We start from the raw sequence: 13,315 nt of genomic DNA, 5'->3' as shown, positions 1-13,315 counted from the left end.
TCTGCCAGCAAGCCAGCTGCCATGGCTTCTCCCTGGGGGAATGCTTCTCCCAAATATTTCACCAGCTGCTGCCTTCCCAGTCCCTGCCTGGCTGCTTGGTCAGTGGCAGAGCTGGTTGCACTGGACTAAGATGCTCTAGTGCCACCAGTCCACCCTCAGGGCGCCTAATTTGGAAATCCCTTTTTTGGGGATGCCCCAGCCCTGGCTCCTTCCCGGGGAGCTTCCAGTGAGGAGGTGTGCAATGAAATGATCATTGACTTAACGAGGGTGTCTCACGGGGCTCAGCTCCACTCTGCTGTCCTGAGCCGCCTAATTCCAGCAGAAGGGAGAAGCGGGAATTTCTCTGGCTGGGCGTCCTGTCTGCACATGCTTGGGCTACCCCAGCAGGGTGCTGCTCTCCAAATCCTCCTGGCAGAGGCCAGGCAGCTCATGGGGGCATGTGATGCTCCCCACGCAGGAGCCGCACGGCTCTGGGGCGGGGAGAGGCTCCGGGAGCGCCGAGGTTTTCCATCCCACCGCTGGGAATGGAAGCAGCAGTCGCTCCGATCCCTCTCCATGTGCCAAGGAGTTCTGCACCGCACCCTGGCCCCAGGGCAGCCAAGCCCGTCAGGACACGCCAGAGAAGGCTGGCAGGCACCTGCCTCCTTCCCCAGGCTGATGGAAGCGCCGGAGCTCCGGGAGGGGCCCTGTGGAAGCTCTGCCATCGGGACAAACCCGCGTCCCGTGCGGATTGGTGGGGGCTGTTCCGCAGCGGGCGCCCCTAACAGCATCGGTCACGGGGAGAGCTGCTGGCAGCAGCAGCCAGCTCCCATTTTCAGGGGAAAACGCGCCTGTTTTGCTTCAAAAGTACTGTGGGAAATGTTGCATAAAGCAGAATGAACATCTGAGCATTTGTCTCGGTGATTTTCCTGAATATTTTTAAATTGGAGCATCAGCTCCGGCATGTGGAGATCTCTGCTCCGTAGGACCATGGTCTGGCACGCTCTGACCTGCCTGGTCACACACAGCCAAGGGGAGCCAAAATTGTCACCTCCCCTTCAAAACCCTGTCTCAGGGACACTTGTTGAGCCATGCAGGTGAGTTGCCTGGTGTCACCATGGTAGTGTAGGCCCGGGGAATGCTCCATCTCTGCTTGGCCATCCCTAGGAATGAGAGGCACCGTCACCCGAGCTGGATAAGTGGATTTGAGGGTAACTTTTTTAAGCAGAGGCAAAGAACAATCAAAATTTTTGGGGCGTGGGAGAGTGCCAGTACCGCCCATGGAAGATTTTCATCCCGAGCTCCAGGAAAACTTGTGATTGGGAAACTTGTGATTGCTCAGACCTGGCTTTGAGGCGTTGCTGGCGCGTGATGCCTGGGGGGGGGCAGGAAAGCTGCAGTGCTCCCCTGGCCTTCCTGCGACAGCACCTGGGGGGTCCTGGCCCTGTAAGCGAGCCGGGGAAGCGGCTTTAAGCACTTGGCTTTGGGGACTTGTTTTGTTTCCGGCCGGTGGAAATGTTGGAAATGTTTTCTGGGATTTGTTTCCCTCCTCGTTCAGTTTTGCTCTGAGATTATAACCTTTTCCCGAGGCCTGACGCGGGGTGTCCCACCAAAGCTGGGCACCCCATGAGGACCATGTCTGTGCACGACCCCACCTTGTACAGCTCTGCATGCTGGTGATTTAACCAGAGCCATGGAGCAGGGAGAGACGGTTTGGGATGTTCCGGGCAGGAAGGAGTTAAACATCAGGCGGCAGCAGCTGGGACGGGCGGTGGGGTGGGTCTGAAAGCTGGCTGGGCTGCCGGAGGTTTTGGGGGGCTCAGGTGAACCCCAGGCAGGCTCAGGGGTCCCCGAGGGGCTGTGCCAGCAGCGGGAGGCTGGCGCTGGCGAGAGGAAGGCTTGGCAGGGCCGGCCACTCCTCCCCCTGCTCTGCTCCGGTTTGAAGGGTCGAGCGCCGGAGCTTGGGAGGAGAGAGTGATGTGAGTGCTCCGAGAGTCTGGCCGGGACAGAGCTCCTGCCTCTTCCCTCCTTTCCTCCCTCCAGCCTCTCTGCTCCGCTCTCGGGAGCAACGGAGCTCGTTTTCCCTTTCCGATGGCCCCACCTCGCTTGGGGGTTCTGCTCCTCCTGGCTTGCTGCTTCTCCTGCTCCGAAACACAGCTCCTGGACTGGGTTTGGGACAGCACGAAGACCACAGGAAGCCCAGCACTACCCAGTGAGGGAATCCCAGAGTCGGAACCGCCAACCTCAGCGGTGGCTCCGGCTCCCAGCCCGTCCCCAGGGATGTGGGGCAGCGAGGTGGCAGGAAATGTCACCACCCCACGGCAGCAGGAGCCAGATCCTGCTACAGCAGCACCTGTGAGTGAGGGAGCCTCAGCCAAAACCACGGAGCAGTGGGACAGGAATGCCACAGGGTCAGTGGAGAGCACGGCGTGGCCGAGCGTCGCTCCTCTCCACAGCGTGTCACCTGCCCCAGGACAGCAGGCGGCCAGCAGCCCCACTGACGACCCCCAGCTCCTGGGGACAGGGACCCACAAGGACACCCAGCTCCTGGGGTCAGGGACCACTGAGGACCTGCAGTTCTTGGGATCAGGGAACACTGAGGACCCCCAGCTCTTGTGGTCGGGAACCACCGAGGACCTGCAGCTGCTGGAGACAGGAACCACCGAGCACCTGCTACGCCTGAGAATGGGCACCACCGAAGACCCCCAGTTCCTGGGGTCAGTGACCCCGAAGGATCCGCAGCTCTTGGGGACAGGGACTACTGAGGACCTGAAGCTGCTGGGGTCAGGGACCACTGAGAACCCGCAGCTCCCGAGGATGGCAACCACCAAGGACTCCCAGCTCCTGGGGTCAGGGACTACTGAGGACCTGCAGCTGCTGGGGTTGGGCACCACTGAGGACCCACAGCTCCTGGGGATGATGAGTGCCACAGACCTGCAGCTTCTGGTGGCAGGGCACACCGAGGACCCACAGCCCTTGGGGACAGGGCCCACTGAGGACCCACAGCCCTTGGGGACAGAGACCACCAAAGACCCAGAGCTCCCAGGCATGAGGACCACTGAGAATCTGCAGCTCCTGGTGATGAGAAACACTGAGCTCCTGAGGACAGTGACCACCGAGAACCCAGAGTTCCTGGGGACGGGAACTCCTACAATGGAGTCACAGGTGTCCTCGCAGAGACCAGCGGGTCTCCAGCCAGGTAGTGCCCCTTTTCCTTTCTCACCAGGTGACAGTACCCGTGAGCAGGCGGTGCCTGTCCAGGACCCCTTGGCACAACCTCCCCGTTACTTCCCCGCAGCATCGCAGAACCCATGGCATGGCCCTGGCCACCCAGGGCTGGCTCTGGCCAGCAGGAGCGGGAGCCAGAGCCCCCCTTGGCCTGACCAGAGGGTGGATAAGGGTGTGGATTCTCCTGCTGCTGATAGCTCTGTCCCTCTGGAGTTTGATTTACTGAGCGCTACCATGCAGCTCTACAGGAGTGACGGCGCGGGGCTCACATCCTTCTTTCCAGGACTGATGCCAGTGGCCGGCCGTTGCCAGCCCGTCCCGACCCACCTGCCCTTCTGCAGCGTGCTGGGCACCAGCCATGTCCGAGTGCCAAATTACCTTCAGCATGGCAGCGAGGAGGAAATTCGGGCGGCTTTGCATGAGTGGGAGGGGCTGCTTGAGTCGCGGTGCCATCGCTACCTGGAGTGGTTCCTCTGCTTGCTGCTGCTCCCCGGCTGTAGCCCCTCGGTCCCCATAACCCCCCCGCCGTGCCAGGGCTTCTGCGAGGCCGTCAGAGACCTGTGTTGGACTCCCTTGGCTGGCAGGCGCCTGCCTCTGCCTTGCGATGCTCTCCCTGAGGAGGATGAAGGGGTTTCTTGCGTCTTTATTAATGCTTCTGCAGGTAATGTGGCTGGGCAATGTCCCTGCGTTGTGTCTCCCCTGCCCAGACTCCCCCAGGCGCTGGGGGATGCTTCTGCCTTGTGCCCATGGGATGCTGCCGAATCCAAAATCACTTTCTATCCAGCCTTGGCTTTTCCAAGCAGAACCAGTGAGTTTTGGCTCCCTTCGCAAGACTGGGCATCGCTCCCGGTGAATCACAGTGGCCAGCGCAGGGGATGCTCCCCAAGCGCATCGTGCTGGCCTTCAGGGCCAGTTCCCAGGTGCCACAGGGCTTTGGGCTGTCCTGGCTGGGATCGGAGCACGTGGAGAGCTGGCAGCTCCCTGCAGGAGCAGGGCAAGGACGCAGACCCTGTGCCCATCCAGCCGCAGCACCGTGGTGCCGAGGAGGTTTCAAGGTGACCCTCAGCCATGCCCACACGCTCCCCTCTCCCCGAGCAGCCCTTCGGGGTTAATGATTCACTCGATGGCGGCTAATGTTTGATCCCTGCTGCTTGGAAAAGAGGGAGAGGTTACTTCACCCCCAGCTTCATCAATCGGTGGCTGTGACCTTCTAGGGACCCAGACAGGGCAGGGGGTGAGAGAAGGGAGTGGGGACGGGGGTTGACTGGTGCTTGGAGAAATGCAGTTGGGATGAAAGCTGGAGCTCCCCCCGCCTGCCAAAGCCTCTGAATGAGGCTGTGTTCCCGTGCCGACCCCTGCGCCCTCGGGGGATGGCCGGGAGATGCCAAGGAGGAATGCCGAGACTGGGGGCTGGCAAACCAGGGTCGAGGACAGGGTCCCCTCAGTGTCAAAGAGGCTCTGTTTGTGGGGGGATGCACTGGGATCAAGGGGATGCTTGCAGAGGAGGTGCATTCCTATCTGGGACTGCACTGTGGTTGCTTGGATGGGCAGTGTCAGGAATGAGTGAGGAATGTGGGGGCTGTGGTGCACCCCATGGCGTGACTTGATGTGCTGTCGTGTGCTGGGGGTCCCCTGAATCCCACTCTGGCAGCCTGGGCTCAGGAAGGTCATGGCAGAGGGGAAAGGTGGCTTGGAGCATCCTGGGGACATTCCCAATGGCAGATTCACTGTGCCCAGAGACATCCCCACAGCCATCCCGTGCCAGCGCCAAACTCACTGCGGTCCCCACCAACTCTTCATGTTCCCTGGTGCATCCCCAGTTTGCCACAGGGATGATGGGCTGTGATGTTTGGGTTCTGGATGCCCTCTGGAAAAAGCAGGTGTGGCCTGAAAGCTCTGGGAATGAGAAGGGCCCCTTGGCTTTTGTAGGAGAGCAGACATTTGAAGGGGTCTCCCCTTACCCCTCTGCTCCCCAGTCCCCATCCAGCTTCTGTCACACACAAAGAAAGTTCATTTGCTTTGGGAAGTGCTAGCATCCAGCTCCCACCCTGGACTCGGGGGCGAGTGGCATGTTTGAGGAGGAGGGAGACTCCCAGAGCCGGCTGCAGCTCCAAGGGGAGAATGGTTGCAAGTTGCCCTGCTAACAAAAGCCTCTTTCAGCGTGTCCCGTCATCCTGAGCCCTGGGGGGGACACAGTGACTTGTCTGGCTGCAGGAATTGCAGCACTGGCTCTTACACCCGTGTAGACCCCTGGGAGGAAGCTCTGGTTTCCTTTTTCCTTAAAGCTGCCATGAATTTGACTTCCTCCAACCCCAGATAAAGGCAGTCCCTGCATCCTGGCATTTGCAGTTGGAATGAGCTTGTGAGGTGCTGAGCATGGCGTGGCTCAAGGGTGGGTGGCAGGCTGAGAGTCTGGGGCAGCCCCACTCACTGACCCCATCGGGTTTGGTGTGGGGCTGTGCACATCTGGGAGTGAAAGGTGCTGGACCCCAGGATCCAGAGGTTCTCCTCTCAGCAGGCTGGGGATGCCCCATGGGGAAGCCTGATCCCAGTGCAGGGCACATGGAGGGGCTAGAACTGGTGGAAAGACTGGGAAGGAGATTTTCTCCCAGTCAGGTGTTCAGTTTTGGGATGCCGAGGTTGGGAGGGACTGGGGGCTTGGGGAGCAGGGTGGACACGGAGCAGTTTCAGAGACAGAGTTTCAGAGCATCAGTGTGTCTGGCTCTGACAGAGCAAAAGTTTGCCCCCACCTTTAGTTGGTGGCAGTTCTTATGTGCCCACTGCTGGGTCCCTGTCACGGGTCTGTTGCTGGCATTGGGGCTTGGCAGTAGGGGAGCCTGGAATGTTCCATGTCTCAGGCTTTGGAAGAGGCACCCAGGTTTTCATCACCATCCCAAGAGATGTGTTTTCCTTTTGGGCTGGGCAAGGCTGGGCTGATTCTTTTTCTTTTTCTTTTTCTTTTTCTTTTTCTTTTTCTTTTTCTTTTTCTTTTTCTTTTTCTTTTTCTTTTTCTTTTTCTTTTTCTTTTTCTTTTTCTTTTTCTTTTTCTTTTTCTTTTTCTTTTTCTTTTTCTTTTTCTTTTTCTTTTTCTTTCTTTTTCTTTCTTTTTTTTTTCTTTTTTTTGAAGAGCTTTGGAGGAAAATGCCTGGCTCCAGAGTTGGGTGGAGGTTCCTGGCTGATCCTCCTGGGTTCAGCCCAGGTTACCTCTGGATACACCTCTGATTTCCCCCACTCCCCGTTGCTCACATGAAAATCAGCGATGGAACTGGGGACACTGAATTGTGTCAGCTCTTGCTCCTGGCTCGGGATGGGGCCAAAACTCAGCACTGAACATCCATTCCCAGTGCAGATCCTTCAGCTGTTTCGGAGCCAGGGTAGTTGGGTTTCCTCCCTCCCAGGAAAGGAGAGGTTAAAAAGCCTCTCCTTTGGAGCTGGCACTGGCCCCAAGCAGTTGACATAGGAGAGGAGGAATCCAGCGCCCGGTGTGTGGGCGATGAGGATGTGCTGGCTGCCAGAACAACGGGAGCTGGCGGACACAGCGCTGGCTCACCCTCACCAGATGTTCAGCTGTGCTGGGCAGGAGAGACTCTCTTCAGCAGAACTTCCCCAATTCCCTAATTCTCAGTAGGAGTTGGGAAAGGAGGCGACCTCCAAATTGAGAGCATCTGGGAAGCTGAGCTGGCCTGAGCTGCGTTCCCAGGGTGTTGTGAGGGGATGGCTCTGATTTATTCCCAGCTGGAGTGACTGCTGGATCTTGTCCTGGGATGATGCGAGGGGTCACTGTGGTCCTGGGATGAGTATGGATGCAACACACTGCCCCAGGGCTCCATGGTGGTTCAGCATCCTGGTGCTCCAGCAGCATCTCCCGACCATGGGCAAGACCCTTTTGGTTTTATCCCATCTCAGAGAATCTGAGCAACCTGGTCTAGTGGATTGTGTCCTTGCTCATGGCAGGGGGATTGGAATGAGATGGTCTTTAAGGTCCCTTCCCACCCAAGTCATACTATGATTCTGTGATGTCCCAGCTGTGGTTGGAGGGCCAGCAGCTGGGAATGGGGAGCATTTTGGGAGATGTATCTGAATGATGTAGTGGGAGCAGCTGAAGGTCACTGTCTCGGCCAACACACAAATCTTGGGGTCGGTGAGTGGAGGGAGCCACTGAAGGACAGTGTATTTGGGAGGCACGGGCAGGGGTGTCCTTGCTGAGTGACCATCCTTGGCTGGACCTGAGACCATCCCCTGTCCTTCCTCCTTGCAGAGAGCCTGAGTGCTGAGATCAGCCTGCTGGAGCTGATTGGGGACCCACCGACGGAGGAGATCCACAGAATTTATGGCCCCGACAACAACCCTGGCTACGTCTTTGGTCCCAATGCCAACACGGGCCAGGTGGCTCGGTACCACCTGCCGAGCCCTTTCTACCGAGACTTCTCGCTGCTGTTCCACATCCAGCCCACCACGCCCCGGGCCGGCGTGCTCTTCGCCGTCACGGACTCCTCGCAGAGCATCATCTACGTGGGCGTCAAGCTCTCGGAGCTGCGCGCGGGCCAGCAGCAGATCATCTTCTACTACACGGAGCCAGGCTCGCCCAGCTCCTACCCGGCCGCCACCTTCACCGTGCCCACCCTGCTAAACCAGTGGACGCGCTTCGCCATCAGCGTGGAGGAGGAGGAGGTTGTCCTCTACCTGGACTGTGAGGAGCACGAGCGTGTCCACTTTGAGCGCTCCCCAGATGAGATGGAGTTGGAAGAGGGCTCCGGGCTCTTTGTTGCTCAGGCTGGAGGGGCTGACCCAGATAAATACCAGGTAAGAGCTTGGGTCACCCCAGGGAGTATCTCCCAAAAGCCTGGAGAGATGTGACACTGCCCATGCCCAGAAGACAGGCAGCTCCATGTGTGTCCCTGGGAAGGGGAACACGTGACATGGAGGTGGCTTGAGATGCCACTGATTTACTGTCTTGGGGCTCACCAAGGCAAAGCTCTCGAGCTGGGCTGGCAGGAGGACATGGGGTTGCCATGCAGCTCCCACCATTGCCTTTTCCCAGCAAACACATAGAGCCTCTTCAGATCTTCCCATTCCTAAAAATACCCAGCTCCTTTGGTGGAGAAGCTGGTTTGTCTGAGAAAATGTCTCCCTTACATGGAAAAAATGCTTGGGCTGGAGCATATCTTTGCTGGCTGATGTTGGGCGGTATCTCCAGGAAGACTTTGGAGGGTGAGGAAGGATGTGATAGCTCAGCCAGTGCTTTGAGCAGGACTCGTGTTCCAGATAAGGATTGTGGAAAGTGTGGGGAAAATGCCCAGCTGACATGGAAATTCCCTGCTGGACTTGAGGAGAGGAATGTTTAGGTTTATCCTGGGCTGAGTAGGATTTGCCCAGCAACAGAGGCTCTGCTGAGGGGAGCAATGTTTTTCCTGTGGAGTTCTGCAAAGCACGTTTCTGAGCTTAAACATCATCCTGACTGTACTGCCACATTCCCCCTGGAATGGCTTTGGGCAGGGAAAGCTCCCCCAGGAAGGGGTTAATCATTGATGGGCTACAAACTGGTTTGCACTGGGATTCCGATTGCTCCCTTGAAGAGCAACTCTTTGCTCTTGAAGAGCAATTTCTTTGCTCTTGAACGTGCTGGGAGGGCCAGGTCATGGCTGCGGAGGAGCTCCTCTGCCCAGCCTGAGGGGTTTGGCACCACATGGAAGGCACGGCAGCAGCCTGGAGCAGAGCAGACCCTTCTAGCAGGTGATGCTCCCAGGCCTGCCAACCCCTGATCCCACTGCCCGCCCCCGGTTTTCCCGTGGGGAATAGCTGGCCGAGGAGGGAAGGAGGCCTTGGCTGGACGAGAGGGGAGTGGCATCTGACTGCCTCGTGGTGTTTCCATCACTGTCCAGCCCTGCCTCCCGTTATCTGGAACTAATGGGGCATCAAGTGGATTAAAGCCTGGCCCTGGGTCAGGCCTCAGGATGAACTTGCTGGGAGGCAGCTGGAGGAGTGTCCTGGCACCTCTGCTCCTTCCCGAGTCGCCTTTGTGGCCATGGCAGGAAACCTGGAGGGGCAAAGCCTGCAGGTGACGCAGAAGCCCCTGGGACAGCAGCTCTCATGGGGGCAAACGGGGTCTCAGCCAGGGCCCGGCAGGAGGATTTGTTTGCAGCTGGAAGTGGCACTTGGGGGCATGGTTGCCTGGGGGACCCGGCAGCACTGGTTAATGGTGGAACTCAATGGTCCTTGTGGGCTTTTCCAGCCTAAACGATTCCATGATTCTATGGATCTACTATAAGATCTTTGGTGCTGCTGCTCCCTTTATCAGAGCAAAGAGGCTGCAAAGGTCCCCTATCGCCATCTCTTGTGGGACTGCCTCGCTTCAGGGCTTGGAAGTGGCTTTTTTGCCATGCCTTTGGAAAGCCCCAGATTTCAACCTTGCAGCCACTGCCCAGCACCACCAGCATGGCTGGACAAGCCGCGTGCCAGAGCTGGCATCACGTGGGCTGAGCAGAGGTAGCAGCCAGGACCCGGCCAGACACCCAGCAGAGCTTTTACAGGGATCTTTTGGCCGTGCTCTTTGTTTTTCCTCTGCTGAGGGCTCCCTGGCCACAGCTGACTGCCCTGCCCCACGCAAGGACAGCTGGCATGTTCTGCAGCCCACGTGTTGTATTTCCTGGGATAATCTGCACTTCCTTACTATTTATTTGTGTTTTGCAAGCACCGTGTGCATCCAGGCCACTTGTTTATAAAAGAAACCACCACAAATCCCTTCCTAAGGATGCTGCCTCCAGCCAAACCTCTGTAGCATCCGGGACTCAGCAGGAGAGGTGGTGCGGGTACCAGCCTGGACCCCACAGCTCCCACTGCAAGCGGGGTCCCCCAGCACATCCCAGAGCCCAGCCTGGGTCCTCGCTGCAGGGTGGCACGCAGGGATGCTCTCGGGATGGGAGTCTGCCAAGCTGGGATGCTGCCCATCGCTCTGATCTCAGTGGGGAGGAGCAGGGGACCATGCTGGGAAGTGAACTCTGAGAGAGGAGATACCTCCCCCTTGGTGTCTCTTCTTTGGGCAAGACAAATAAAATAATATTTGAGCTGGCCTGAAAGCACAGGGCACCACATCCGGGCAAGGAAATGCGATGGACTTAGGAAAACAGGGATCAGGGCAGTCGCAGTTCAGCTAGGCTGGCTGTGACGTAATACTAATGAATTACAACTAGATTTAGTTATATAATAAATATATTATAAATACATAGTTTATATATAATTAAAAAATTATAACATTTCCTCTCACAAGCAAATGCCCCCAGCTGGGTGGTGACCTTTTCCAGCTGCTCGCAGTGCGGACAGCAGATCTCATCCATCCTTTGTCTCCTGCCCGAGGATGTGGTGGCCGAGGGGCACAGCAGCTCACGTCACGGCCGGGTGGCTCGTCCGTGTCCCCCACCCACGCACGGTCTCCTTGCAGGGGGTCATTGCAGATCTGAAGCTCCGGGGGGACCCTCGGGCGGCCGAGCGCCAGTGCGAGGAAGAGGAGGATGACACAGAGGTGAGCACTGGCAGCATGGCCGGGGAGGGCTCGGGGGTGCCCCCACCATGCTCCCAGCTCAGCTCTCACCCCTTCTCCACGGGCAAATGCAGGTCTCTGGGGATTTTGGCAGCGGGATGGAAGGCGGACAGCAGCCCTCAGGCAAGGTCGAGGTGAGTTGCTGCCCGCAGGTGTGGCACTCAGGGCAGGACCCCAAAATTGTCACCATGCGGAGAGCTGAGTGCCTTGCATGGCTGAGGTCATGGCACGTTTGATGCTGTCCCAGCTCCTGTCCCTTATGGGAAGGCACTGGGAGGTGAAGGGTGTCACGGTGTCCCCTCGCTGTTGGTGCAGGCTGTCCCAGGGCTGCTGGACGCTGTCCCCGTGACCTCCCCGCCCGTGGCGGGGGGCAGTGGCCCCAGGAGTGCCGGGGGGGCCCCGCAGCAAGCCGAGAGAACCAGAGCAGAGGAGACACTGCGGGTCTCCACGGGAGGTAATTCCAGCGGCTTTCCCCTTGCCCAGGGTGCACAGGTGGGGACAGGGTGGTGGTGTGGCCATCCTCAGCCCCGACTGGGTCCTTTCCCTTTTCCACAGGCGCCGGTTGGAAAGGCGAAAAGGGAGAGAAGGGGGAACGTGGCTTGAAAGGGGACTCAGGGACCAATGGCATTGTAGGGCCAGGCAGTGTCAAGGGTCAAAAGGTGGGTGAGAGCTGGTCCCTAGGGGCTTGAGGGTGCCAGTGACATGTCTGTGTTTGACACACACTTCTCTCTATTTCTGATCTTCAGGGGGAGAAAGGAGACCTGGGTGTCAAGGTGAGCATCACTGGGGGGAGCTGGCACAGAGCCATGCCCTACCCAGGCTGCCAGCTCAGAGACCTGCCACCCTTTCCCATCTCCCTCCCCTCCCTAGGGCAGTGCTGGATTTGGCTACCCTGGCTCTAAAGGCCAGAAAGGAGAACCAGGTGACCCTGGACTCCCCGGGACCGTCTCTCGGCATGCCGATGGCTCGGTGCTGGAGCAGGTCACTGGCCCTCCGGGGGCACCGGGGAAGGACGGAGCCCCTGGCAGGGATGGCGAGCCTGTGAGTCAATTCCCCCCACACAGGCTGTGCCTGTGCCCCTACTCTACCCACCTGCACACTGACCTGTCCCCTCTCTGCCATCCCTAGGGAGATCCTGGCGAGGACGGCAAACCCGTAAGTGGGGTGGAGGGGGTGCAGCAGGGTGATGGGGCACAGCCACCCCCTTGCCTTGCCACCTGCTGACCCCCACTGCTCCCCTTTGCAGGGTGAAATGGGGCCCCCGGGGTTCCCTGGCATGCCGGGGGAGCCGGGCCTGAAGGGGGACAAGGTGAGTGCCAGTGTTGCCCCCCTTCCTCTCGTCCCAGCTCAGCTGCACCCCCAAACTGCACTCTCTCCTCTGTGCTAGGGTGACCCAGGCGTGGGGCCGAGGGGACCCCCTGGACCACCTGGCCCTCCGGGACCACCGGGACCCTCCTCCAAGAATGACAAGCTGGTGGGTGCCCCCTGGGACACAGGGATTTGAGGGATGGGGGGTCCACCAAGCCACAGAGGTGCGGAGTGATCCCACCAGGCCCCGGGCGAGCCCCAGTGCCACCGGGTGCCCTGACATCCCCCTTGTGCTTCTCTCCCAGACCTTCATCGACATGGAGGGCTCTGGCTTCGCTGGTGACCTGGAGAGCCTGCGGGTGAGTGGGGCTGAGTGCCTGTCTTGCCAGCTGGGAGCGGGGGACACCCTCAGCCATGGCCCTCCACGTCTCTTCTAGGGTCCACGAGGGCCACCTGGTCCCCCAGGGCCGCCTGGCGTGCCTGGTTTGCCCGGGGAGCCAGGACGGTTTGGGACGAACCGCACGGAGCTGCTGGGACCGCCGGGGCTGCCGGGCAGGGACGGGACCCCCGGGCCCCCGGGGCCAGCGGTACGTCTGGGCGTGGCCAGGGACACCCAGCCAGGGCCACTCTGTGGCGGTGGGGGGCTCGGTGCCCACCAGCCCCACGGGGTTTTCCTGTGCTGGAACCAACTCCTGGGATCTTACAGGGTCCTCAGGGTCCTCCAGGAAGAGATGGGGAGGATGGGCAGCCGGGGCCCAAAGGAGAGCGGGTGAGTGGCAGGTTGGCCCTGTCCCGTGTGCCCCAGGAGCGTGTCACGGCCGTCCCACATCTCTGGGAGGCACCAGTTCCTGGGCTGGGGAGCGCCATTCTGCTCCTGCCTGGCGCTGAGCAGCTTCTCCACACCCTCTTCTCCTTCCCAGGGTGATGTGGGCGACCTTGGCCTCCCTGGCCTACCAGGACCCAAGGTACTGTGCCTGGGGTGGGGTTTTTTGGATTCTCCATTGCAGACTGGAGGCAGGGATGTTGCCTGGGGGAGCCGTCTTGCACAGGAATGGGGAGGGGGTGCTGCTACTTGTGTTCCTCCCAGATCAGGGCCGTATCCCAAAGGTGCATGGAGCTGCTGAGCCCACAAAGGATGCTCACTGGGCTCCTGCCACCCTGCCTCGACTTTGCTCCAGGCACTGCCACATCAGGAAGCGGGCAGGAAAACCAAGGAGGGGTGTTTCAAGACACAGAGGAGACTTTGCTTGGGGGACGCCCACA

The 13,315-nt window shown here is 59.3% G+C and overlaps 1 protein-coding gene across 1 annotated transcript in view; it reads left to right on the top strand.

Annotated features, from left to right (window-relative positions):
- Window positions 1-13,315, top strand: part of COL18A1 (collagen type XVIII alpha 1 chain) — a 36,453-nt gene that overhangs the window by 14,922 nt on the left and 8,216 nt on the right. Inside the window, exons 3-16 of the mRNA XM_058028153.1 lie at window positions 7,466-8,010; window positions 10,646-10,726; window positions 10,819-10,878; window positions 11,060-11,198; window positions 11,300-11,403; window positions 11,491-11,517; window positions 11,615-11,785; window positions 11,873-11,899; window positions 11,991-12,053; window positions 12,132-12,218; window positions 12,358-12,411; window positions 12,490-12,639; window positions 12,759-12,821; window positions 12,973-13,017. Coding sequence (XP_057884136.1) covers window positions 7,466-8,010; window positions 10,646-10,726; window positions 10,819-10,878; window positions 11,060-11,198; window positions 11,300-11,403; window positions 11,491-11,517; window positions 11,615-11,785; window positions 11,873-11,899; window positions 11,991-12,053; window positions 12,132-12,218; window positions 12,358-12,411; window positions 12,490-12,639; window positions 12,759-12,821; window positions 12,973-13,017 — 1,616 coding nt within the window. The remainder of the gene's footprint in view (window positions 1-7,465; window positions 8,011-10,645; window positions 10,727-10,818; window positions 10,879-11,059; window positions 11,199-11,299; window positions 11,404-11,490; window positions 11,518-11,614; window positions 11,786-11,872; window positions 11,900-11,990; window positions 12,054-12,131; window positions 12,219-12,357; window positions 12,412-12,489; window positions 12,640-12,758; window positions 12,822-12,972; window positions 13,018-13,315) is intronic.

Source organism: Melospiza georgiana, chromosome 7 (assembly GCF_028018845.1).
Source record: "Melospiza georgiana isolate bMelGeo1 chromosome 7, bMelGeo1.pri, whole genome shotgun sequence".
In the NCBI taxonomy this organism is placed as follows: Eukaryota; Metazoa; Chordata; class Aves; order Passeriformes; family Passerellidae; genus Melospiza; species Melospiza georgiana.
The sequence above is the reverse complement of the archived record's forward strand: the minus strand, read 5'-3'. Positions and strand labels throughout refer to the sequence as shown.